The sequence below is a fragment of the Temnothorax nylanderi genome, unplaced genomic scaffold (genome assembly GCF_030848795.1).
Source record: "Temnothorax nylanderi isolate EJ_2023f unplaced genomic scaffold, tnyl_v1.0 TNYL_tig0033_pilon, whole genome shotgun sequence".
In the NCBI taxonomy this organism is placed as follows: Eukaryota; Metazoa; Arthropoda; class Insecta; order Hymenoptera; family Formicidae; genus Temnothorax; species Temnothorax nylanderi.
In genome coordinates, this window is record NW_027249095.1 from 1,300,069 (window position 1) to 1,323,992 (window position 23,924).

Consider the following 23,924-nt stretch of genomic DNA (forward strand, 5'->3'; position numbering starts at 1 on the left):
TGTAAATTTTGTTACCTCTCTTTTATTACTAAAATAAGTTAATAAATGTGTCTTCCACGTTTCTGTATCTATCGTAGTGTTTTTAAAATTCTCAAAACATGATTTGAGAAATAAAGTGAATGACGGGCCTAATATGCGTTCTAGTTTTTCAAGGATCAAACAGCCAATTTCGTATGGAACATATTTGATGTAGTTGTTCGGGCAAACATTGTCCAAGTCGTAAGGCACCAAACACCTTAGCGTTAGCTGATTCTTTTTAAACTATAATACAATTTTTTTTGTATAATTGTGTGAATAATACAAAATATTGTTATCCCAAGTAGCAAAGTGACGTCAAATGACGTCTTAATGACGTCTATGACGTCAATAAGACGTCTTTAGACGTCATCTTTGCTACTTGGGATCTGGCATCTTATTCGACATTATTTATTACGGTATTTGATTTATCTAATTAAAGTTAATAATACTTTACCTTTTTTATTAATTTTTGTTTTGTTTGCGTCTCTAAAAATTCCATCGTTTTTGCATCAATTTCCGTCATTCCTTTAATAATTTTGTTGCCTATATACATTCCTAAACTTTTATCCAACCACATATGATTGTAATTAGTGTTAAGAGAATATTTGGAATAATAGATATTCCCTATTTGTCGCGCAAGCAATTTAGCTTCGCAGGATATATCTCCGCCAAGTAAATTTGACGATATGAATATAGTATTTGGATATACTGCTTTTGGACAAATATTCCTCGGAAGTACGCATATGTTTTGTGTACCTAGGATTTTAAATATAATAAAAAAAGAACATAATAAATAAGAAAAAAAATTTATAATTTTAAAAAACAAAGTTTTATACGTGTATCTATATATTACGCAAAAAATTTATTATTAAAAAATTTATTAATTGATAATTGATATGCTAACTTTACACAAAAATTTAGTTGATATTTTACCCAAAGAAAATCCATATAGATTCTTGCACGCTAAATAACATGTAATTAACTTCGCATTTTAATATCGTAAATTACATTTATCTATTTTTATAGAAAACGCAAATAATTCTTTTGGTTATTAAGTAATATGTTTTGTGTACAAAATACCATTAAGCGAAATAAAGATTAATTATAAAATTGTTGATGGGTTTACAGTCTTTATATACGAACTACGAACTTCAATAATATTTGTAAATTAAAAGCTTTATGTGAGCTAAACTTGAAAAGGAACTTTGTTGCGACAAAAATGTTATTCAAAACTCTGCTGCTGATGTCTATACATTCAGCATTGAAAATTATTAATTAAAAGCATCGGTTCTAAAAATAAATCCGCAATTTTTTGATTTCCATTACATTAAAAGAAATTATTTCATGTTTTATGTTATACAACAAACGTAATAAAACGCGCGAAAACACCGAGATCCCTGTCGAAGCTCCGATTTTGCTTTTCCAACGTTGATAAACATCAAAGATGTTGTTCGTGAGCGCGGGATTGTTTTTGAGAGAAAGGTAACGAATGCAGAGAGGGTCGGGAAGGTGTCCTATGATCTTTGTTCGTTTCCACAATGATTATTTTTATTGTCGGTGACTTGCCGGCAGCATTTTTCACGGCAGGATTTTAAGTGGTGGCTTTGGCGGCGGACGTGTGCGCTCACTCGCGAGGCAGAAAAACTGAGCGTTTCACGCTCGTTGCATCCGCGCGTTCCGCGCAACTCTTCCCGGAACGATGTTCTTGATTCCGCGGGTTAAAGGGTCGACTGCAGCCAGGATATATGCATACCGTTTGGTAGCCGAATTACGTTGCAACTTTAGCTATACCCACCCGTTTCTATGTTTTTCTTTAGATGCGCTTCAAACGGGGAAGGTTAAATTGCATTCGTGCAGTTGAATTCTGGAAATAATCGCTAATTTTTTAAAGGAAATAATCGCGAATGGAACGGATAGTAACCAATTCGATTGTGACACAAGTATTGTACTATTATAATTAATTCCATATTTTAATATTTATCAACCATAAAACTTAACTGCGACTTTGTATTTTATATCACTGATTAATTGATCAGTTAAAATTCTTTATTATTTAAGATTTATTTTTTGTTTTTATTTGCGATACGCATGTGAATATTGAGGAAATCATTTCATGCAATTATACTTAATTTGCGCTATTTTTGCGCAGTTAGTTTCGTAGAGTTTTACCTTTGCTCATATTTTCCTTTGTCTGGAAACATCGTCTGTTTATTATACCGGATAGCCGAAGAGGCTGTGACTTTCAGCTATATACTGATATTAAAAACTGCAGAATATATACAAATCGATTGTTTACTTCGGTTACACTTACTAGGCTTTATTTTTGTATTTATTCATTTAAAATTTAAATATTGAAACATAATACTACAGCATATAATCGAGATGTTAGATTTGCAGTTGAACAATTTCAACATGAGAATCGTGGAAATAATAGCGGAAGAAAAGACGTTATACAAATTAAATATACCGTTGTATTGACGCTGTTCCCCGATAAGAAATTCACAAAATTGAAAATCGTACGCGATCTATATACAGCAATAAATACGGCATATTTATTGAAAGAAATCATGCGATATATGTATATGATTATTTTTATGCTTCGTAATTATGATGTCTTGTCTATTTGTCACAGATTGAAGGATGTATAGCAGGATGTATAAGTTGCTGAGATAATTGATTAGGCGTAAGAATATTTGGAGAGGCAAGGAACTGTGTCCGAGCTCTGTCGCGTGTACCTTCGTAAAATCGAGCACATGTATTACAGATTCGAATGTTCTGAAACAAAAGGAGGTAAATCTCGCAAAGTATATATATGTGTGTATAAAATTCTCTTATTTTATTAAATTGTCAAAAATATCAAATGTGTGTTAGGGTAAACTGGGACTAGACGCAATCACATCCGTGCAAGTTATGGAAAAACTATGCAAATACATTTATGCCCACGATAACACTGATCGATTCAGAACTCGCGCGATTCTCTCGCACATTTATCCACCACGCTCTTCACGATAACTGGTTCCAAGCTCGCGACTTGATTCTGATGTCGCATCTCCAGGAAACTATTCAACATTCTGTTCCAGCCACACAGGTTTGAATGTGTATCTGCGTTTACAATTATCTCGTTAAAACGTGTAAAAATAATGTATTTTATTTTTTAGATTTTATACAATCATACGATAGCCCATCTGGGATTATGTGCGTTCCGTCATGCGAATATTAAAGACGCCCACAACTGCTTTGTCGATTTGATGGTGACGGGCAAAGTAAAGGAACTTCTGGTGCAAAGTCTGCTTCCGCAACGACAGCACGAGCGTACCAAGGAGCAGGAGAAGATCGAAAAGCAAAGGCAAATGCCTTTCCACATGCATATTAATCTAGAACTTCTGGAATGTGTATACCTTGTTTCAGCAATGCTCATCGAAATTCTATACATGGCTGGTATGTTTTCTATGTTTGATATTCTTTATATATAAAATGCATTTAGTGTATTTTTACGATTGCATAGACAATTACTTTCAGCGTTTATTATACGCGACAAATTATTTAATTATAGCGCATGAGTTCGATGCGAGACGGAGAATGATTTCGAAGACATTTTACCAGCAATTGCGGTAAAAGCGAACGCCAATCGTTAGTCGGACCTCCGGAATCTATGAGGGAGCACGTCGTTGCCGCTGCCAAAGCGATGCGTAACGGAAATTGGTCCGCTTGCAACAATTACATTATAAATGAAAAGATGGACGCAAAGGTATTAGCGCGAGATTTACATTAGCAATTTTTTTGTCAAATGTAGAATACGATGTAGTAATTACTTTTTTTTTTATTGAAATAGGTGTAGGATCTCTTCCATCAAGCGGATAAAGTGCGAGCTATGTTAACGCGATTGATCAAAGAAGAGGCATTGAGGACTTACCTGTTCACGTACTCGCATGTATATGATTCGATCTCGATGCCGAAGCTCGCGGACATGTTCCAGTTGAAGCGGCCCATATAGTCCATTCGATTATCAGTAAAATGATCATCAACGAGGAACTTATGGTATTTTGGCAGAAATACTTTTATGTTGTACAATGATTTACGTAATATTCTTTATAACTTATGTACTTCCTTTTTTTACAAATTTAGGCATCTTTGGACGATCCAACTGGAACTGTAGTTATGCATCGAAGCGAGCCAAGCCGCCTTCAATCATTGGCTCTGCAGTTGACGGATAAAGTCAACAACTTTGTAGATTCGAACGAACGTATCTTCGAAATGAAGCAAGATATGTATAAACGGATGAAGTATTTTTGATGATCTTTACTTTGATGTATCATCAAGATCATTGACTCGAGTACTATCAAAATTGTGTTTAATTTTAACAATTAAATAGATCAATTTTTTGCAAAAATTAAATTAATTATATTCGTTCCAAGGCAATATGTTCTATTTAAATTGTTGTTTTTGTTTTTCATGTATTTATATTTTATATTATTTTTAACAAGACCTAAACAGACCTGACCTGACTTGATCCGACTCGATCCCAACTCTGACTTTAAAAATTAAATTTGTACATTGATTAAAAATTAAAATCATGAAATATTCAAATAACCATGTATGTAACCGAATATCTTAATTCCTCCACTCCCTCCCCCCTTTCATTCTCACTTTGCATTGTCATATACCCTTGTATAGTGTTTGGACCTTTCATTATATTATAAAATATATTTATATTAATATAATGAAAGGTCCAAATACTATACAAAGGTACAATATGACAAAGCAAAGTGAGAATAAAAGGGGAAGAGGGAGTGGAGGAATTAAGATATTCGATTACATACATAAAGTTATTTGAATATTTCATGATTTTAATTTTTTCGTCGTCCAAAATACTTTAAAAATATTTATTGAAGATAATTTGAACTACTTTGATGTAATAATAGATGTCAATAGAGTATGGTTAATTTTTAGAAACTAGTTTCAAACGTGACTTTTTTACAAAACCATATATTTTATCATTTACTTTAATGTACATTTTCATGTATATCTCATATTTTATTATATAATGCATAATTTTAAAATAATCTTCTAGTTCATAATAAAAATAAATATTTGCAGGTAACTTCTTCTTCTTATTAAAAAATAAAATTATTTGTCTATTTATTATACGAAAAGATAACATTTTTACATTCCTGATGGATGCCACGAGATTTCATATCTTTTGTATCCTCTGGATGAGTTTGTTACCCGTTAGAATAGTATCGGATATAAGGACGAGGCGTATTCCTGTAGATTTCTCTATGAGTCGACAAGCCGCTATTTCTGCGCAGGTAATATCTCCTATCACGCAGATCACGACCATCTTTGGCGATAACGCACCCCGACGACCATTTACAACACAATTTGGTAAATTCGTCAGATCTTCAAAGCTACGAGGATCCTTCTTTTGATTCGATACGATGTTTAATATTTGCGCCTGTAATACGTTGAACGATATTACGTTAATATCCCACAATCGCTTGATTTATAATATGAGAAGAATGAAATACGAACTATTGCGGGTATATAAGCGTTGTTGAACACGTAGCTAGGACAGGTACGACCGTTCTGATCGATCCGTTTGGAATAACTGGGTAAGATCTTCAATTTTTTCGCGTTGCTGCTCCATTCGCTGCTCCAGTTCGGCAGTTTATAAAATATATTCGTTTCTATACTTCAGCAAGCCGGCTGTGTGCAGCTTGTAGAACAGCGGGATATACTGATAACCATGGGCATGCATGGAAATGCAGCCTTTGAATATTTTAAAGCTCGCTCCGCGTGATACCGTCGGTGGTGATAGACAACAAGCACAGGAGACGCAAACATCGTAACGCATGTTCGTCTGCAAAAAAAAGTATTTCACATTTTAATCGTAATTAAGTCATATTTCAATCCCAATTTAGTTCTGATAGCGACCGCGATTAAATATAGTTTTAATTTATAATTGATTCTAGCATTTAAGAATGCACATCTATATTACTCTCAATATAGCTCAAACATTCCTTCCTGTCCTTGCAGTCGAGCATCAGTTTCTCGATCGTCTGCAAGACTTGAAATTCGGAGCCTAACGTGTCCGCAATGGTCTGACACGCGGATATATGAAATGCCAATTGCCGGGTCGTGTCTCTGGTCCTTTGCAATCTCGTCGACACGTACAGCAATATAATTACCGCTTACAATGGTACCGGTTTACTTTGAAGGAATGTATGTACGGCTATCTCCGGACCTTCGCATACACTTTGTAAATGTGCGGACATACTTTTTTGGTACTAAAATCTAAAAAAGTTAAATATGTCAATATAAATTAAATAGATATTTTATTTTAGTTTAACTGAAGTAATTTCTTAGAAAATATAGTCACTTATGTGTAAAAATATTTAATTTCTCTTTCATTAACGTTCGATTTCTTTGCAAATTTTTATTAGTTTTATCACTAATATCAATAAATCAGTCGATTGTCATTGTTTTCATGTAAATAAATATTAATGCGAAATGCATACAAATACTATGTACCTGTTTAAATTTTTACCGTACGAGAGTATGCCTTACGGTATACTGGCTAAACAATTATATTTTTCCACATGACAGTAAAATGTATAAAAGTCTTATTTTTTTTAACTAATATGTACTAGAGCATGGTTTCCTTGCCAAGAAATCTCATCTGTCAAATTTGCATACTCTCCTATAATTTAAACAGTTGTTGTTGTTGTTACAGACAATAGAAAGGAATGTCTATCATAAGCAGTTTGCGCAGGTGTTAGCCAATATAATGCAGGAAAGATCGGACTTGTTTCATATTCAATTTGAATTTTACCTGGGGGCCTATTACGTAAATCTAGTAAATCTGTTCACTTTTCGCATTTTCACCTCGTGAAAAGATACGTAATAGGCCCCCTGATCTGAAAGTATTGTGGGTGTATTCAATTCTTACATCAATATAACTTTGGGTAGATATATTTCTCTAAAAATATCTTATATTTACTCAGAGTTATATATGTAGTACCAGCAGTTTGTGGTAAATCTATGTAAAGTAAACTTTTAAAAGCGTAATTAATTTTAATACGATAATTTAAATGGGTTCCATCAATGTCTGTGACACGTAATATAACGAGTGTAAAATTACCTAAAATCTAATTATTTGATATTATATATTAAAAATGAGTTCTTTTAGCTTGATATGAAAGAAAATGTCTACTCACTATCTCACATAATTAATAGAAGGTTTTCTTTCTATAGTCAAAATCGCTTTTCCTTCAAGAACTTTTCGATTAAAATCTACAATTAATTCTAAACGGGTATCAATTACACGTACCTCTTCTAATTAAGAATAATTAGAAATTAAAATATATATGTAATAAGTAATGATAAATGTAATAGGTAAATATGTAATAGGTAAATATTATACATGACAAAAAATAATATATTGTAATGAAAAGGCAAATTTCAAATTTCTTGAAAAGTTTCTTGAAGATTTACTAAATTTCGACAAATAAAAATCGTAGATACAGTATATTTCCTCATAAAGCTTCAGAAGATAAAATACCATCTGTCGATCGAGTCGATTTTTATTCAAAAAAGAAAACAGTTTTCAATGTTTCCATGCATATGGAATTTTTCGATTTATATAAAGCTCTGCCAGACGAACGTATTTTTAAATAATATTTGTTAAAGAAATATTCATGCAGGTTTTTACTCTTGTCTAAATTTAAAAAAAAGTTATCTGATTGTCATTCATAAAATTATTCTAAATCAAAAAAATTAAAATCCTGGGAGGACACATAATGCCAATGTGTTAATGGAACATAATTCGTATATTTCTTTTAACTACGAAAAGCGATAAAGTTCTTATCACACTTATCATTTATTTTTTTTCGTTCTTCTTCGCCTTTCTTTAAAATACAAACGTGTGCTTGCTTTATTCTTAATAATGTAAAAAAGAATATGCTGAAAAACCGTACTCATAAACTAGAAGCGCATTTTCCTTACCCCCTCCATTGTTCCTATTGAGCCCGCAGCTAACCGCTAAACAAAGTAACCTCTATATATCTGACACAGTTTGATCATTCAGAAATGATTTTGTTTTAGTTCCATCATTGTAATCAACGTGAAATAAGATTTGTTAATAATATTATAAATATTAATTATCTTTCTCACTCACATAATACTACGTTACTTCGCAGTTCGCACATATGGAATCAGCTGCGGGACCATCACTCTCGGTTGTGATTCGTGGCCGCGGTCAGCCAATCAGCAAGCGAGCCGCCGCGCTCCTCTTATTATTAGGACTCTGTAGGCAGTGGCGGCGGTCTACGGTCTACATACACTTGTTACGTCTATGGCGTATACCGTTGCACCAACACAATTACACAACCTCTCTCGTCTCGACTCTCCTCTTCTTTCTCCCCCCCTCCCCCCCCGGGCGGGGTGTGTTTGTGTGCCCTGCTCCGCCATCCGTACGGCGTACTGTCACGCATCACCGTCAGCGGATCCCGGTTCGGGGCACCGTCGCGGGATTCGCCGTCGCCGCCGGGCCTCGATGAAGATGAAGCGGATGAAGAGCGAGGTGATCAGCGCGACGATTGAATCTTACCTGAAAAGGCGTCACTATCAGGTGCGGTGTCGCGGAGACTCGTCCGGAAGTTTTCACGCCGCGCGTGGTTCGCCATGAATGAGCGTGCGCGCTCATAACCTCCTACATCGCTGCTGTTGTTGTTTTTTCCAGGACCACGACGTTTACCGCAAGGGCGATCAGTTGTTCTGTCAGAACAGCGATCAGACGACGTTGAGCGCGACCGCGGAGTGCGGCTCCTCGCAAGAGAATTCGATCGTTTTCAGTGCCATTTCCATTGACACCGTCGCGGCGAATCAGGCTTATCAGCGGTACGGTTTTACAAGACTCCTTCTCAAACCGCGCGATGTGATTAGTGATTACTCGTTTCATCCAGCGAGATAAAGGCATTTTGTCGTCTGGTTGAATCCTACTTATTATAAATCTTTAACGTTTTATATTACAATTTTTTTATTATATCACAAGCGTTGCAGTCAGTACAGCTTTCATGCAGCTCCAAGTTTTCAGAAAACAGGAAATTTGATGTGTCCATCTTTAATTTTTCCTACTAGGTACAGAAGGTGTAGGCACGCAGGCAGTCTTCTGTTTCTATAACTTGTTCATTCATTCAGTGTTCTTCAGTTTAAAAAAGAGAAAAGTTATGTGATCGCTACCAAGAACATGAAGATGATCGAGATTTTGACATGACAAATGACTTTTAAATGGAATTCTAATTTTAAGATTGAGATTTCTATCGAAAAGTTGACATTAATTGATTAGAGACCCTCAAGTAAGAGGTCTGGCCACTATGTGTTGATTGGTAATGACAAACCATGGTAGAACCAATCCAAAATATAAAAACAAAAGCGTGAAAATAAACCCAGTCTATATTTGTTATAATTTTTCATTTTTTTCACACAGAACATGTCATCATGTGCCTCTAACTAATATATAAACTCTATATAGTACATTGTTTTTAAGCGCAGCCACCATTATTTGTCAAATTGACCAGATTCTTACTTGAAGATTCTTACGTCTCTATAATTAATAAATGTTATTTTTTTGCATACGTGACAAGTTGATTTTGAGGATTGCAAGACGCTAAAGTTTTAATCCTCCTTTTAGATTCAAGAAATGGATGAATGCCATACTCAACGAAAAAATAAGAATAGAGTTGCTGGGACTTTTGTATCCAATATTTTGTCATCTTTACTTAGAGATGCTACATACTGGTAATCGAGAGACTGCTACCGATTTTCTAAAGACGCATCAGAATGAGTTTGTCAGCGAAACGGAGAAGGACTTCTTAGAAGAATTATCCAGTGTATTTTCGGTGCAAGATATTGAGTTGAGACCTTTGGTAAATGCGTTCAGAACTAGAAAGTATAAAGTAGATCTGTCTGAGTCGGCTCATATTTGCCTGAGACAATATCTTACCAAATACGGACATATAATATTAATCCAGGTAATAATTAATTGCTTTCAAGTACATCTTCTTTCGTTAACCATTTAAATTCTGCTGAAGATTAATCTTTTTACATCAATCATAAAGATAATAATTTTATATCAAGAAGCTGTTTAATTTTTTAAATTTTGTTTAAAATAAAATTAATATTTTTAGCAACTTGAATTTCTTACAATTTTGTATAGATTATAAATACACACATCACAATAATCAGAAAGGCAGACAGTCCTCAAATGGATGGAGAAGTACCTGAAGAGAAAAGTCAAAGATATGAAGCAAGTATTAATGGCCATATGGAACAGCCATCTGGTACCGGTGTGGATCGTGAAATGAGAGAATTGCAGGAAGCTATACGATTGATACAGAATAATGCTCATCAACCATTGAGATTATTTACGGTGAAGAATGCTATAGAAAAGCAAGTATCAGATTATAATCTGTTCTATGATTCTTGGAATTATTTATGTTTAATGTATCTTTGTATATTATTGCAGTGCAAGTTGCGGTCTTATCGCACCTAAGATGGATAAGTTGGCTGTAGGTTTTAGTACAGCTGAAATACGCTTGTGGGGTATAGGTGAAACGGTCCTGGTCAAAACGAAAAATAAGCAAACGTGTGTTCCGTCTGCCTGTGATATATCACCATTTTATAGATTCAATGAACAAGAAAGCACAGTGTGAGTTGCAATTGTATATCATTCCTTTATTTGAGTACAATATGTTAGAATAAAGAAGTAATTACATAATTTTATAGAAGAAGCGAAGCAGGGGCGATAATACTGAGAGGCCACACGGATGTAGTGCATGATTTACGATTTATCCCAGAGGTAGACATTCTCCTTTCTGTATCAAGCGACAAGGATATGAGAGCATGGAGACTCAATAACTATTCATGTACAGCAATATATAGGTAAATAATCCTATTTCTTCAAAATTTTTCCTGTAGCCCAAATATTTATGAAGAACTGAGTATCGAAGTAATTTTTCATTCCATGTAGCAAATTTTCAACTGTAAATCAAAGATATAAACTTGTTCCAAAGTAGATCTTTAAATCAAGGCTTCTGTTAATTTCAGTGAATTTTTTGTCTGCAGACTAGTCACTTTTTCTAGAATAAGATTGAATTAAAAAAAACGTACATACAAAATAATACATGTAATATATATTATATTACATGAATAAAATGTGTGATTTCTAACTGTTCTTTTTCTTGTTACAGCGGTCATAGTTATCCTATATGGTGCATGGATACCAGTGTGTTCAATTTATATATTGCCACAGGTTCACACGACAGAACTGCAAAATTGTGGTCATTGGATAGAACATTTCCTTTAAGAATATTCGCTGGTCACTTCCTAGATGTCAATGTATATTTTTTAAATCATTACAAACTATTTATTTTAGAATAATATAATGATTGGATTACGTATCTTCTCTATTTTCAGTGCATAAAATTTCATCCAAACGCAAAATACTTAGCGACTGGTTCCGCGGACAAAACAATAAGGCTATGGTCAAAAGATGACGGGAATCTACTGCGAGTGTATGTTGGAGCGCAATCGACCATTTACACCTTAGCTTTTAGTCCAGATGGCAAATATCTGGCAGCTGCGGGTAATTATATGAAAAAAATATAAGACAATCGTAAAATTATATTTTAACAATGAATTGTTCTTTAACTATGTTTCATTCAGGCGACGATAAGTCCATATCTATATGGGATTTAGCAACTAATGGTTTATTGACTGAATTGAAAGGCCATAAAGATACCGTTATGAATGTAGACTGGAGTTTAGATGGTCAGTACATCGCCAGTGCAAGCCTAGATGGAGTCGTACGACTGTGGCCTACTCAAGATTTCGTCAAAACATTGAATGGGTATGTGCTTAAATCTTCTGTTTTTCTCAAATTTAGATTTGTTTACATATTGCCTACTCTTTTCAGAGGATCGTCAAGCGCTTTGGCGCAATCAGAGGCGCCACAAGTTTATTCAACAAGTTGCTCAAGCATTCTCTCATTGAATTATTATAAGAAAAACAATTCGTTGATTTGTATCGGCACTAAGTAATCTTCTTTATTATTTATTATGGTGCTAGTCGAATATAAAACGTACTTTTAAATTAATTTCTTTTTTTATCTGATACTGTATAGTGACAATTTTCCGCAAACATGAGACTGTCTTCGTTAAATTGATTTTATACATGTGATCTAAGATTTGGCCATGCTATCCCTGATAAGTTTTTACAGTATTTATAAGAAATGCATCATCTTTTTCAGTATAGGCCTGTTTGTTTTCGCTACACTTCTGAGAACTAGTGCAATGAGTTAGAATAAAAGAAAATATATTTGTTTCATTCTGACTTATTGCACTAGTTCAGAAGTGCAGCGAAAACGAACAAGGCCTTATGTTGCATATAACTAAATTCATATTACTATACTCATTGATTGTACCTTAATTTCATTTTGATTATTTTTAACGCTTTTATCGCCAAAAGTACATTCGTTTCTCATTCATATCGATTAAACCCAGTGAAGATATTTTTTTTTCTTTAATTATTTTTTTCATCAATTCGTTTTAGTATTCAATGTCGTTTACTCATGAGATTAAATATGTCGCTTGTCAAGTTTACCGCAAAGTGCAACGAAAAATTTTAAGTTTCCAATGAGAAAGAGAATATATGAATTTAGTAATTCAATGAGAGAAATTATCAGACATTTATGTCTGTGTAACTGTGTACGTAAGTTTCCTGTGGGAATATTGTCTAAGAAGATTTATTGACAATTTTCTGTCTTGTTATAAAGACTTTGTAAGTTGTGAATAATGTTAAAAAGTAGCCAAAAAATACAAATTTTTTTTATAAAAACCAATGCGTATATTATTATTACGTGATTCGCATTATATTTAAAAATTATAGTCTCAATTCTTGTTTTTCTTTTTCTTTCCGGCTTTCTTCTTCTGAACGATGGTCGACTCTTGCTGAATTTCTGGCTTCCGTTTCAACGTTTCTTTCACAGTGGAATTTTCTTCAGACGCGTTAGTAGTTTCTATATTCAATGGGGGAACGCTGAAATCTGGGATCTATAATCCAACAAATTATTAGAACATTAAAAATATATCTATATGAATGTTTTCACATGCTCCCTTTCCTTACCTCTGGTTTTACGAGTTTAAAAAATAATCTTTCATGCTGAACATTAGATCTGTCCAAACTCATTTGTACAACAATAGGATCAAATGCCCGAAATACGATCTCGCCGCAGGTTTGAGATTGATCCTCCGAATTGTATGTGAACGTGACGGATGACGAAGCAGAATTGAGATATACAGTGCCTTCCAAACCATATTTCGGTATAAGCACTTGCAAAGCATTTTTTCGTACAAAAAGAATGTATCCTTCCTCATCTTGAACCTTGTTGCGGAAAAATATCTGAAACGCATAAAACAGTTGTTAGAATTTTTTGTAAATAATATTTCATATCGGAGTATTGAACAGCAAGGTTATCAAAGAGGGATCTTCATAATAAATCGAACTAACGTGTGTGTGCAGTGCGACTGACGCTCGGCCGGCATATTGCGCCATTCGATTCCGATAATTTAAATTATGGCACAACAAGTGATTCTTCTTTTTATCCAGTAGCTCTGGATAAGTCGCGTCGGCACCTATACATACAGCTAACAGTCGGTGCACAATTATATCTGCGTATCTGTAAGATATAGATTATTAAGAAACCGTGAATTCAAATTTAATTTAATAATGATGGTCCTTAACGGCTTTCAAACGGCTTACCGTCGAATAGGAGATGTGAAATGTGTGTAAATCGGGCACGCTAATCCGTAATGCTTGAATTCTTCTGGTTGGTGCATTCCGCTAATAAAATATACCGCTTGCAACATACATCGCGTAGCTAATATTTTCAACATTGTGTTGAAGTAAGGATTCGATTCCTTTTTAGTTTCTTCCAGTGATCGGGCTAATTCCTTGCCAGTATTTGTATTAATAGTGAAACCCTGTAAAATCAATTTTAAGATGAATATATTGCAGCGCTATCACTATTAAATAACAAAATAACTGATAACATTGGCAGTAGCTCGAATTTCTTCTTTAAATCCAAAAATCGAAGGAAATACTTCTCGTAATTTTTTAATTTTAAAATCTTGAATACCTTTGTAACTAAACATAGAATTACATAAAGTTCTAAGCTAAGTGACAATACCTGATTTTTGGCAGCTTTAATCAACGGTTCAAAATTACTTTGTGGTGGTTCCGGGTGTCTTCTTAACATAGCGCACTCCGGAAATTCTGCCAATATTTTTTCAGCAACGCTGATGTTCGCGAGCAGCATAAATTCCTCCACCATAGAATTAGTCTCTCTCAACTTCTTTGCCTCCACGTCAATGGGATCGTGCGTTTCGCTATCCACTTGGAAGCGTATTTCCGGTGACGCTAAAGTTAGAGCACTGCAAATAAATTATTTAACATTGAAATTTTAATTTGTGAAAAATGATTGGGTATAATTCAAAATAATTCAGTATAGATATTGCATCTCTGAATAATCATACCCATTCTCTAAACGTTTCTTCTTTAATTTCTTTGCCAATTGATTTAATCCTCTCAACGACACCGCGATAGCATCCCGCTGAGTGGCATCGTCAATTTTCAATTGAGCTTCCTCATACGTCATTGCTTGACGCGAGCAAATTATAGATTTGCAGAATCTCGTATCGATTATGTTTGCGTCGGGGTCGATTTCCCATATACAGGAAAACGCAAATCGTTCTTCCTCACCTCGTAAGGAACAAAGATTTGAGCTAAGCAATTCTGAAATAAAGAAACATTTTATGTTAATTTGCGTTACACCTACCTACAATGTTACTTAAAATGAAGTTATCTTACCTGGAACCATGTCGATTCGTTTATCAACAAGATATACGGTGGTAGCGCGTAATGCTGCTTCTTTGTCCAGTGCAGTCCCAGGCCTTATAAAATGGGATACATCTGCAATATGCACACCGACATCGAAATTACCGTTTGGTAAACTTCTGCAATGTAACGCATCGTCAATATCAGTACACCCTGGTGGGTCCACGGAACAGATGTCTAGATGTCGGAGATCTTCTCTTTGCGCAACATCCTATAAAGATATATAAATATATGTAATATCTTTTTATAAATAAATAATATTCTGTGCAATTCTGCATAGCTACATTATTCAGCTATTTATACTCGCAGTTAAATCATTCTTTATACGATCAATAGTTCAAGAAAATTAGCTAATACAGCAAATTTTAGACCAAATATGTGTACGTACCGCTTCCGCAATGATCCATGGTAGTTTTGGAAGGAAGCTAAGAACAGCATCAGAAAAACGGCTGTGTGGAACATCGTGTTCCAAGAGTAATACTTCATTCTCTGTCTCTTTGTCTCCTATATTACCAAGTGCTCGTACAAAGTGGCCAAGCGGATATCTTGAGTTTCGTGGCCATGAATCCAGTGCGACAATAATTCTCTGCTTGCTCAGTATCTCGGCTTGTCTAGTTTCAATCCTTATTTTCGGAATTTTTCTCTCGGCCGGAACAAACAGATGCCTTACATTCTACGCACACCGATAACAATATATAATAGAATAGATATAAAAAAATTATTATGTCACAATATGAAAGATTCTTTACCTCTTTAATTGCGCTCGGTTGCAATATTCCACAATACTGTCTCCATTTTCTCCTGATAATACCAACAATTTTGCCCGTCGGTATTTTCTCTTGCATTTTTGATGAGCTCTGTTTACGCAGTATTTTCTCATCTTCCGTAACGTCATCAGCATCCGCACCTTGTTCATCTTGCAAAACAATTTCACTGGGTGATGACCACTGATCTTCTGGCAGAATTTCAACTGCGACTATATCGCCATCAACTGCTCTATTTAGATGAGATCGTCCTTGCACAAATATCTAAGGCAAATGAAACAATAAAAATAATGACACTTGTAAGAGATTATTACGTATGTATTGTCGAATTTAAGGAAAAAATCAGCAATTCATATTGCTTAATAGATAATAAATAAAAGTTTTAAAAATCTGATGACAAAAATGTAGTTTTTAAATTTTCAATTACATTGCTCACTTATATTGATATCCATTAAAACTTAAAAAAAGATTTACATAAATTTATAAAAATCATGCGTCTTGAGCGGTTTGAATAAATCGTACATAATTATTTTCAAAATAGATGTTCAATGATTTTCTCCTTCAAACCGACAATATTAACGCTATATTTAAATATTCACGAATGATTATGTATCTTACAGGTTTATCTCTTCCTTCAACATTCACATTTCCTTCGAGGAAATTTTCTCTCGATGCCAAAAATGTTCCTTGCAACAGTTTCCCGGATGATATACCGTCGTGCATTTCTGTGGGTGCTAGATGACAAGGAAACAATTCCGGGCCTTGGATATCCAAAGTATAAGAACGTTTGCATAATTTATCCAGCAGAAAACTTGAATTTTCCAACGATGCAACATAATCTTCCACTGTGAAAAAGATGTATATATTATTCAATGTACTATCAAAGTGATATAATTTAATAGAACAAAATCAAGTATATCTTACTCGATACAACAAACAGTCCCTCTTCAGCGGCACGTGTTCTATTTTCTACATCATCTGTTAGCAAAATAACTTTTACATTGTCGCCATCAGAGTTCAAATGGGTATCGTACCATTTAACTGCAACTCGTATCGCTCTGTCATTACGGTCGTTTACCTTTTCACCTGGTTCCCTCTCAATATAAGTTTCCCTGGAAGTAACATTGTAAAATAGTTATTATGTACAATACAGCATAAAATATATATCTAAAATATATTATAAAGCACGTCAAAAGAACAAAATGTTAAAGAGAGTATAGTACAATATTAAATATATAATCTTCTTCTTCCTCCATACAATAATTATTACACACCGATGATGTTCATTGATAAACACAAAAAATTTCCTCGTTGCATTTCCTATAATGGCCTTCAATTTTTTGTATACAGTGGAACTTTTGTGCCGAATTTCTTCCAGTACTGTTTGCAGGATGATTACGTTGGTGATGACGTCTTCCTCCAGGATGTCAATCTGTAATTAGAAATCAAACTTTAGACAATCCGATAGGGAATACGTGTGTTTTAACACTATAATACATTCGGTATAATACTTACTTGATCCAGAATTATATTTGTGTCAAGTACAAGAAAATATGGGCTGGGAATCAAGGTAGACTTTGCACCAGCATCTTCCTCCTCCAACACCATGTCCCGAAGCCTCGCCTTGCACTTCGTACACGTTTTAAAGCCACAGTAAATATCATCTCTGAGGTAGTGCTCCCTGACGGTCTGATAAGAGAAAATTATAACTCAAATATCATTCTTGTTCATAAAGTTTTCGAGGTACGTGAGTTCAATTTTATGTTCAAAATTTCTAAAAAGACTTTAGAATATTACCTTAAAGATTTTCCCTCCCTTCGTCTTCCTGAAAAAGATCTTTGTTGTTAACATGTTGTTAACAACATTTATTTAAACACTGTTAACACAATGCGAATTTTCCTCTTCTCAACAAATCTATACTGTTGGAGTTTGGAGGTTATGTTATGTTAGAAAGCGGGCACGTGTATAGAAAGGTAAGTACTTGTGACGGCCGCAAGATGTCGCCCCAATGCTTGAATACGTCTGCCGTGTTTTGAATTCGCGCAATTAGATGGCGCTAGATTACCCGATGGTCGCGTCCAGCTCGTCCTGTCTCCTGGGCTGCGTTCGAAAACTTTACTCGGGTGCACACCGCGTCATTCTATTTTTGTTATTTACTAAAAGTTGAACAAGGATAGAACGACGCTGGTGTGCACCCGAGTAAAGTTTTCGAACGCAATCCTGTGCAGGTGGTCGGGGTGGTCCTGTGTCTTGTGCAAGTGTATATATATATAAATTTTACAAAAATCACAAGTATATATTATAAATTTGAACAAACTATAATATATCATACATTATACGTGTAATATCTTATCGAGAGGTTTAATTATAATTTAATTAGAATCGAAAGATTTATAAAAGTTTACGTTAATCACATCATTTCAAGGCTTAAAGCCTTTTTCATTTTGCTATTATAATGGCAATGAGGCTCTTTATGATTAAAATTCCAGATTTATGGATCTTGGTAGATTTAGCAAAGAATGTATAGCGCACGTATAAAATAATAAGTTATTTATCTCATCTTTTGAGTGATAACGATCGCTGTTACAGATCCGTTTCATTATTTATTCATTATTTCAGATAGATTCCCCGATTTATCAGAAATTCGAGTCGCGCAACCGTGAATCGGCTTCGCTTTTCGAACTCGGATCGAATCGACGAACGTGCTTCCGCACGACGGCGGTCCTCTCCCGATTGACTTATTCGTGAAGGGAGCCTTATGTTATTCGTTTGGCCCAATCTATCGCTCTCGACGTGGGCGGGAAGGGACAAGGGGGGCAGGCGAGGACTTTTACGAGCGCTGGCGGACCGCGTAGCGGCGAGAAGGGCTCGAGCGCGTGCAAGCAGCGCCCGCGTACGCAGCGCGGGTAAAAGGATAACGCAATATTGTGCGACGGCGGGTCGCCTTTAACGTAAACATTTACGCCTCGTGGCAACGCTAAAATATGAAGCCGTCGCTCCGGACAGGAGCCGCGGTCTAGCTCCAAATAATTTACGAGGTCCCCTCGCGCGCGCGCGCGCGCGCGCGCCGGTTGCCGGAACGACAATGTCCCGCTTCTTACGTTCCGCGCCATTTAGGTCGAGACTCGCAATCAGTAATTCGGCTTCTCAGAATCTCTGTCTTTCATTTACGACTGATTATTCGATTCGCGGCACACGAAAGTGCGCGAAATTAAGGGATCATTATGAATGAAAGATTATAGGGAGTGTCTGAAACAGCACAACATTTAAAAAGTACGCTCTCTCTATAACGCCATGTAACTTTCGAAGTCACACACTCATATTTTTTAAGTCTTATTTTATTTTTTGCCACACTTAGCGTAGCATCTTATTTTAAGTGATAAACCGTTTCTTTATAATAAAGAGTTTAAAGATTGTAAATTAATTGTTAGTTTTATCCGAAGTTTCGTTTGCTAGCTTTACGTTATATAATTTTGTAGACGCAAAAAATTGCGTGGGTTATAGAAGATTAATGAGTGCAAATAAATATTTAAAAATTATAAAATTAATTAGGATTAGTATTTGTACAAAAATAATTATTTTAATGGGCGTTCTGGATAGGCAGATAATATCCTTTGACGTTATCCTAGTTTTCATTTCTTTCTATTCTACCGCAGTTATCCTCCGCCTAATCCCTTGCTCTTCCAGTTCGTTTCAGGTTTTCCCCATTTTTTGACGTTCTGTTAGCCGTCATTTCATTATGCGAATGCATTTAATGCCGAAGAATAACCGCTGTATCGTGAGTTGTTTCGTGTGCGAGACGATCGAGGAGCTTCCAGCCACGGCTATAACGTCCCGCACGGAACGTGACCGCGTGGTAATCGCTCCTGTCTCGCCTCGCCGCGACAAACGACTATAAAACGGCAGTAAAATCGAACTCGGGGGGGGATGAGCCCGAATACGGGACTAAGGTAGAAGGAAAGAGAAGGAGAGAGGGGTGAGGGAGATCAGTTCGGGTCGAGAGGGTCAGTTTGCTTTGACATTACCCAATCAAAACAGGGACTCCCTTCTCCCGTTTCGCCGGCCGTTCTCCAAATAATAAGCGGATCGATGGATAAAGGCTCCTTTGGTCGCTGCGCGATTTATCGCCTTTTGATAACCGCTCGAGAGAGCGCCGATAGATCGGTGCAAACACATTTGAGTCTCCGTTGCTGCCGGAAAGTGTAACTGGATCTCGAAAGAGTTGGAGCACGCCAGAGATTACGTAGATTTTCGTATAAACCTATTATTTCCTCTGTGATATGCAATGGTACACTGAGAACAAAAATTGTTAATCCGAAAAAATATTTAGTCCGATACGTTCATACTAAACATTTTAGTTAGTTAACTAAACATTAGTTTTCAATAATTTATTTAGTTTCTTTAATCAAGAATTAATTAATTCAACTAATGTTTATATAGTCAACTAACTAAAATGTTTAGTTGAACGTATCGGACTAAATATTTTTTGGAATTAACAAATTTTTTTTCTCAGTGTAGTTATATAAAGTTATGAAATTATAAAAGATTGTATTTGCGCCAAAGTAATTCTATTGTGGCAAAAGTAATTATTTTAATGAATTATTATTTTTATTTTTTTTTAGAGACGCTAGACAGAACTTAGAAAGGTGCGATCGTAATCTTCTCTCCATTCATTACTCTGTTTAAAAGCTCGCGGAACTTAAAACAAGCTCGTGAATACATGTACGTGTATATTGTATATTATAGAGATCAAATCAGAAAATGAGCGTGTAATGGACATCGGGTTTAAAGAGTCGATCGTCATCATTCTCGGCGGACCAACTTGTCGACAATAGCGCAGTAACGACCGCAATGGCGGGACGGGGAGAGGGTGGTACGAACAATCGAACACGACCGACCGGTCGATGTTGCTAAACATGGTCATTGTGACGGGTTAACAATACCCCGCTATATCAGCAACATCGGCGTCCGTAAGTCCCAGCATTCGGTCAACAAATCGCGCACCCGGCCATGAGGCAGCTGAAAAATATCCGCGCGGCCGCGGCCTGACCACCGTTATTCCCATTTGTTTCCCTTCCTGTCGCCAAACCCGCGTGATCCGCGATTTCCCGTGGACCCCCGCCCTTCCTCACCTCCCTTCCCCCCTGGTAAATCCTCCGCCCCGAAGCGAGGCTGGAGTAATTAAGATGAGACGCGTGAAATTCGGCTTAAGGATGTATGTCCGTTCAGTCAAAATAGAGGGATGAAGCTGAAATTTACAGAGATTGTGCACGTATATATCCCAAAAACCTGTGTTAAATTTGCGATCGATTGACCGACCCGTTTCTGAGATATTTGCTTTAAAAGTTACAGAAATTGTATATATATAGATATATAGATATATATATATATATACTTCCCATGTAAATATCATAATATGTATATCTGCTCATGTACGGTAAAAATGAATGAAATTTTTATGGTACCTACACTTCTATGACATCGAGAATTGCAATTACGGTTTTTTAAGTTTTTCTGTTAATATTTTTTTTTCAATTTTTAAATGATTTATTTAAACAATATCAAGTACAAAAATGGGAAAAATTGTGATTTTTACGCTTTTTCTGTCCCAATAATAACATGTTGTTTATGAATAATTTCTGAAACTAGCTTTACACTGTTTAATCAAGAAAACAAAATTATACTACATATATAGCTAGAGGTAAAACATCCTTAATCCTTTAATTTCTGCCTCGTTTTTAAATTTTCATATGCTGTTTATTGTGGGTCATTTTTGGACCTATCACAAAATTTACTAACTTCTAATTAAAAAAGAAATCATTTTCTATCCTCAATATTTCTTGAGGACTTTATATTTCTATAATGTGGTTTATTTCCATTTGAATTCTTTTAAGTAGTAAATATTCTTATAATAAATCGCATTACACGTGGATCAATTTGGTTTTAGTGAAAATCAGTTCCAACAGTCTAGGAAGGTTGAAAGAAGCCCAACACACACACACACACACACACCATTTTTAGATAAAAATAATACTCATTTTTTTCGCGCACGCGGACTTTTAATATCTCAAGCCTCTTTTCTTGAAATATTGTATTATCTAATAGTAAAGTAATGTATTATGAACGTTGTACTATTTATTAAAATGTATAAATCTTATAGTAGGACATATATAGGTATGTATAGTGATAAAATATTACGAATATATGTATATACCTATATGTATACGCGTAATATAACCCGCATAAATTTTCGGATATATCTGAACTGCGTTATTAATTTAGATCTCATTTAAATGCTACGTTTAATTACGTATCACTCAAAAATCTATTTTTATAGATGCAATTAATGGAATATTAGAATAAAACAACTTTCTCAGATACCTCAAGGAGAATGCATTTAGCGTCAGATAAATTTGTTCAAAACCTTAGCGTCTGCCTTGAAAAAACATCGTCTAATTAATCTTGCATTTCTCATAAAATAACATCGACTCGATGATGTGAGATTAATTTTTACTACTTGTTACACGTAAGCTTTTCGATTTTGAAAGTGATTCCTATTTTTTGTGTATCAAATGCGTAACGTGATGTAAAAGTATTTTCAGTTTCATATTTTCATCAAGTTCATTCCTTGTAGCTAAATTTTCGTATTCTTTCAACTTTTCTTCTCTTTCGTTTCTCTTTAACGTCTAATTATATGTATAATCTATATAGCATTTTAAGCGCAAAATGTATAACGTACATAATGCAGACCTGAAATTCTACTTTCAGTTTCGAAATTTCTCGATCTCGAATTATAATTCGAGATCGTACGCGTGCAATTTTTTTCGCTTTGCGACATTCGTGCTGGAAGCCACCGCGCTTCTGGCCAATCCCGAATTAACGATCGACTCATTCGGTTAAATCGAGATATCCCGCGTGTAGGAAGGTGGCGCGAAAAGTGGATTCGCGTCCGCGGGAATCGCGGGATTGCGGAAGGCTCTCGCCATTAAACGGCGGATTCGCGTTCCTTTCCCGCGTCGCCGGTCGGTCGCGGATTCGCGGATCGAATGCGAAGCTTCGCGAGGAGCCGGGGCTGAAGCACGAGTGCGCGCCGAATTGTTGTTTCGGAACGGGGCCCTCGACCAATCGCGCGAGGCGAGCGGCCTCGCGGATGCCGCCCCAACATGGCGTCGCGGCTGCGGCGCCTCTTTTCTCCCTCACCCTCCGCATCGCGTTTACGCGACATTTTGCGGCAACCGCTTCATTTATCGATACGTCATTCCCTCCGCGGGATTCGGCTCTTCGATGCTCGTCCTTTCCGCGCGCGGCGACAAATGTACAGCAAAATCGGCAAAATAGAAAATACACACTGAGAAAAAAAAGTTGTTAACGTGACTAAATATTTTCAACTGATTATTATTTTTTGTAATTGAAATATATTTTTTTTAAGTCAAATTACGTCATGTTAGATTTAATTTAAATACATATAAATATTTCAATGAAAAAAATAATAATCAATTGAAAATATTTAATCAACTTTTTTCTCAGTGCAGAGATATTTTATACATAATGTAAAGAAAAGAGATTAATTTTGATAAATATATGTTTCTTGTTAAAAATTATAATGATTTCTTTTTCATCAAGATTTTTGATCTCGTTTCTCGGTATTTCTCTCTTCCTCCTTCTCTTCTTCTTCCTCTCTCTTTATTATTTCTATCTCTTGAAATTTCGGTATTAAATGATATTAAATACAGAAAGGATGAGGCTTTGTTATTTATTTGTGGCATTCTTCAATCGCAATTTGCCAAAACTTCTTTACTTTCAATCGATTAAGACTAAAAATTTGTTACAGAATAAAATGTAATTATAATTTATTTTTTACTTGGTCTTTATACCTGAATATGTCAGATACGTTTATTATCTCGTTTTTATCTCTTTAATAATAGTTTTAAATTTCCCTTTCGTATATTAAAGCAAATACGTTATTAGAATAGGAACATATCAATTCGTCCATCTTTATCAATATAAAAGCGAAGTAAAAAAAATTCCTTTGTGTGAGAGTTTGATATAATATAGATATTTCAAGTAGCGTAACGTTATCGAATTAATTTGGCGTAATATTATCGACTAATCGTATCTGAGCGGTATTTAATCGCGAATATGCATGCGATTCGCGATATCTTTGACGGTGGTCAGCGATTTCGACGACAC

General features: G+C 35.3%; 2 protein-coding genes, 1 long non-coding RNA gene and 1 pseudogene across 5 annotated transcripts; 2 read left to right on the top strand and 2 right to left on the bottom strand.

Annotated features, from left to right (window-relative positions):
* Positions 1–704: 704 nt before the first annotated feature.
* On the top strand, positions 705–5,096 carry LOC139770779 (eukaryotic translation initiation factor 3 subunit C-like; annotated as a pseudogene).
* Positions 5,097–5,140: 44 nt separating this feature from the next.
* LOC139770859 (uncharacterized) lies at positions 5,141–8,489 on the bottom strand. 2 transcript variants are annotated; one of them, XR_011717834.1, is made up of 6 exons: positions 8,195–8,489; positions 8,023–8,058; positions 6,550–6,718; positions 6,017–6,312; positions 5,551–5,878; positions 5,141–5,473 (listed from the first exon to the last, which is right to left on the bottom strand). It is a non-coding gene; the product is annotated as an uncharacterized lncRNA (long non-coding RNA). The 2 variants fall into 2 exon arrangements; XR_011717833.1 differs by having other exon boundaries at positions 6,550–8,444.
* Wda (will decrease acetylation) lies at positions 8,448–13,178 on the top strand. Of its 2 annotated transcripts, XM_071703107.1 has the most exons (10): positions 8,448–8,647; positions 8,759–8,916; positions 9,710–10,049; positions 10,235–10,467; positions 10,544–10,726; positions 10,804–10,959; positions 11,268–11,415; positions 11,494–11,662; positions 11,743–11,926; positions 11,993–13,178. In XM_071703107.1, exons 1-10 carry the CDS (start codon positions 8,573–8,575, stop codon positions 12,114–12,116), a joined length of 1,770 nt encoding a protein of 589 aa, XP_071559208.1. In that variant the 5' UTR covers positions 8,448–8,572; the 3' UTR covers positions 12,117–13,178. The 2 variants fall into 2 exon arrangements, with proteins under 2 accessions (XP_071559208.1, XP_071559207.1); XM_071703106.1 differs by having other exon boundaries at positions 8,455–8,647; positions 11,743–13,178.
* Positions 10,728–17,676, bottom strand: Dis3 (exosome complex exonuclease RRP44-like protein Dis3). Its single transcript, XM_071703105.1, has 14 exons — positions 17,532–17,676; positions 17,250–17,423; positions 17,009–17,166; positions 16,659–16,846; positions 16,353–16,579; positions 15,720–15,998; positions 15,359–15,643; positions 14,944–15,181; positions 14,610–14,868; positions 14,264–14,507; positions 13,837–14,057; positions 13,585–13,753; positions 13,201–13,476; positions 10,728–13,127 (listed from the first exon to the last, which is right to left on the bottom strand). The coding sequence occupies exons 1-14, from the start codon at positions 17,583–17,585 to the stop codon at positions 12,966–12,968; spliced, it is 2,934 nt and encodes a 977-aa protein (XP_071559206.1). The 5' UTR covers positions 17,586–17,676; the 3' UTR covers positions 10,728–12,965.
* Positions 17,677–23,924: the final 6,248 nt, after the last annotated feature.

What these genes read in the sequence shown, in the direction of transcription:
- Wda (XM_071703106.1), top strand. Translation starts at nt 8,573, where the DNA reads ATGAAGATGAAGCGGATGAAGAGCGAGGTGATCAGCGCGACGATTGAA. An exon ending in GTGAAGAATGCTATAGAAAA is followed by an intron (nt 10,468 to 10,543) that starts GCAAGTATCAGA and finishes ATATTATTGCAG; the next exon opens with TGCAAGTTGCGGTCTTATCG. An exon ending in GTCACTTCCTAGATGTCAAT is followed by an intron (nt 11,416 to 11,493) that starts GTATATTTTTTA and finishes CTCTATTTTCAG; the next exon opens with TGCATAAAATTTCATCCAAA.
- Dis3 (XM_071703105.1), bottom strand. Translation starts at nt 17,585, where the DNA reads ATGTTAACAACAAAGATCTTTTTCAGGAAGACGAAGGGAGGGAAAATC. An exon ending in CAAATATAATTCTGGATCAA is followed by an intron (nt 17,167 to 17,249) that starts GTAAGTATTATA and finishes TTCTAATTACAG; the next exon opens with ATTGACATCCTGGAGGAAGA. An exon ending in TTCACATCTCCTATTCGACG is followed by an intron (nt 13,754 to 13,836) that starts GTAAGCCGTTTG and finishes TATATCTTACAG; the next exon opens with ATACGCAGATATAATTGTGC.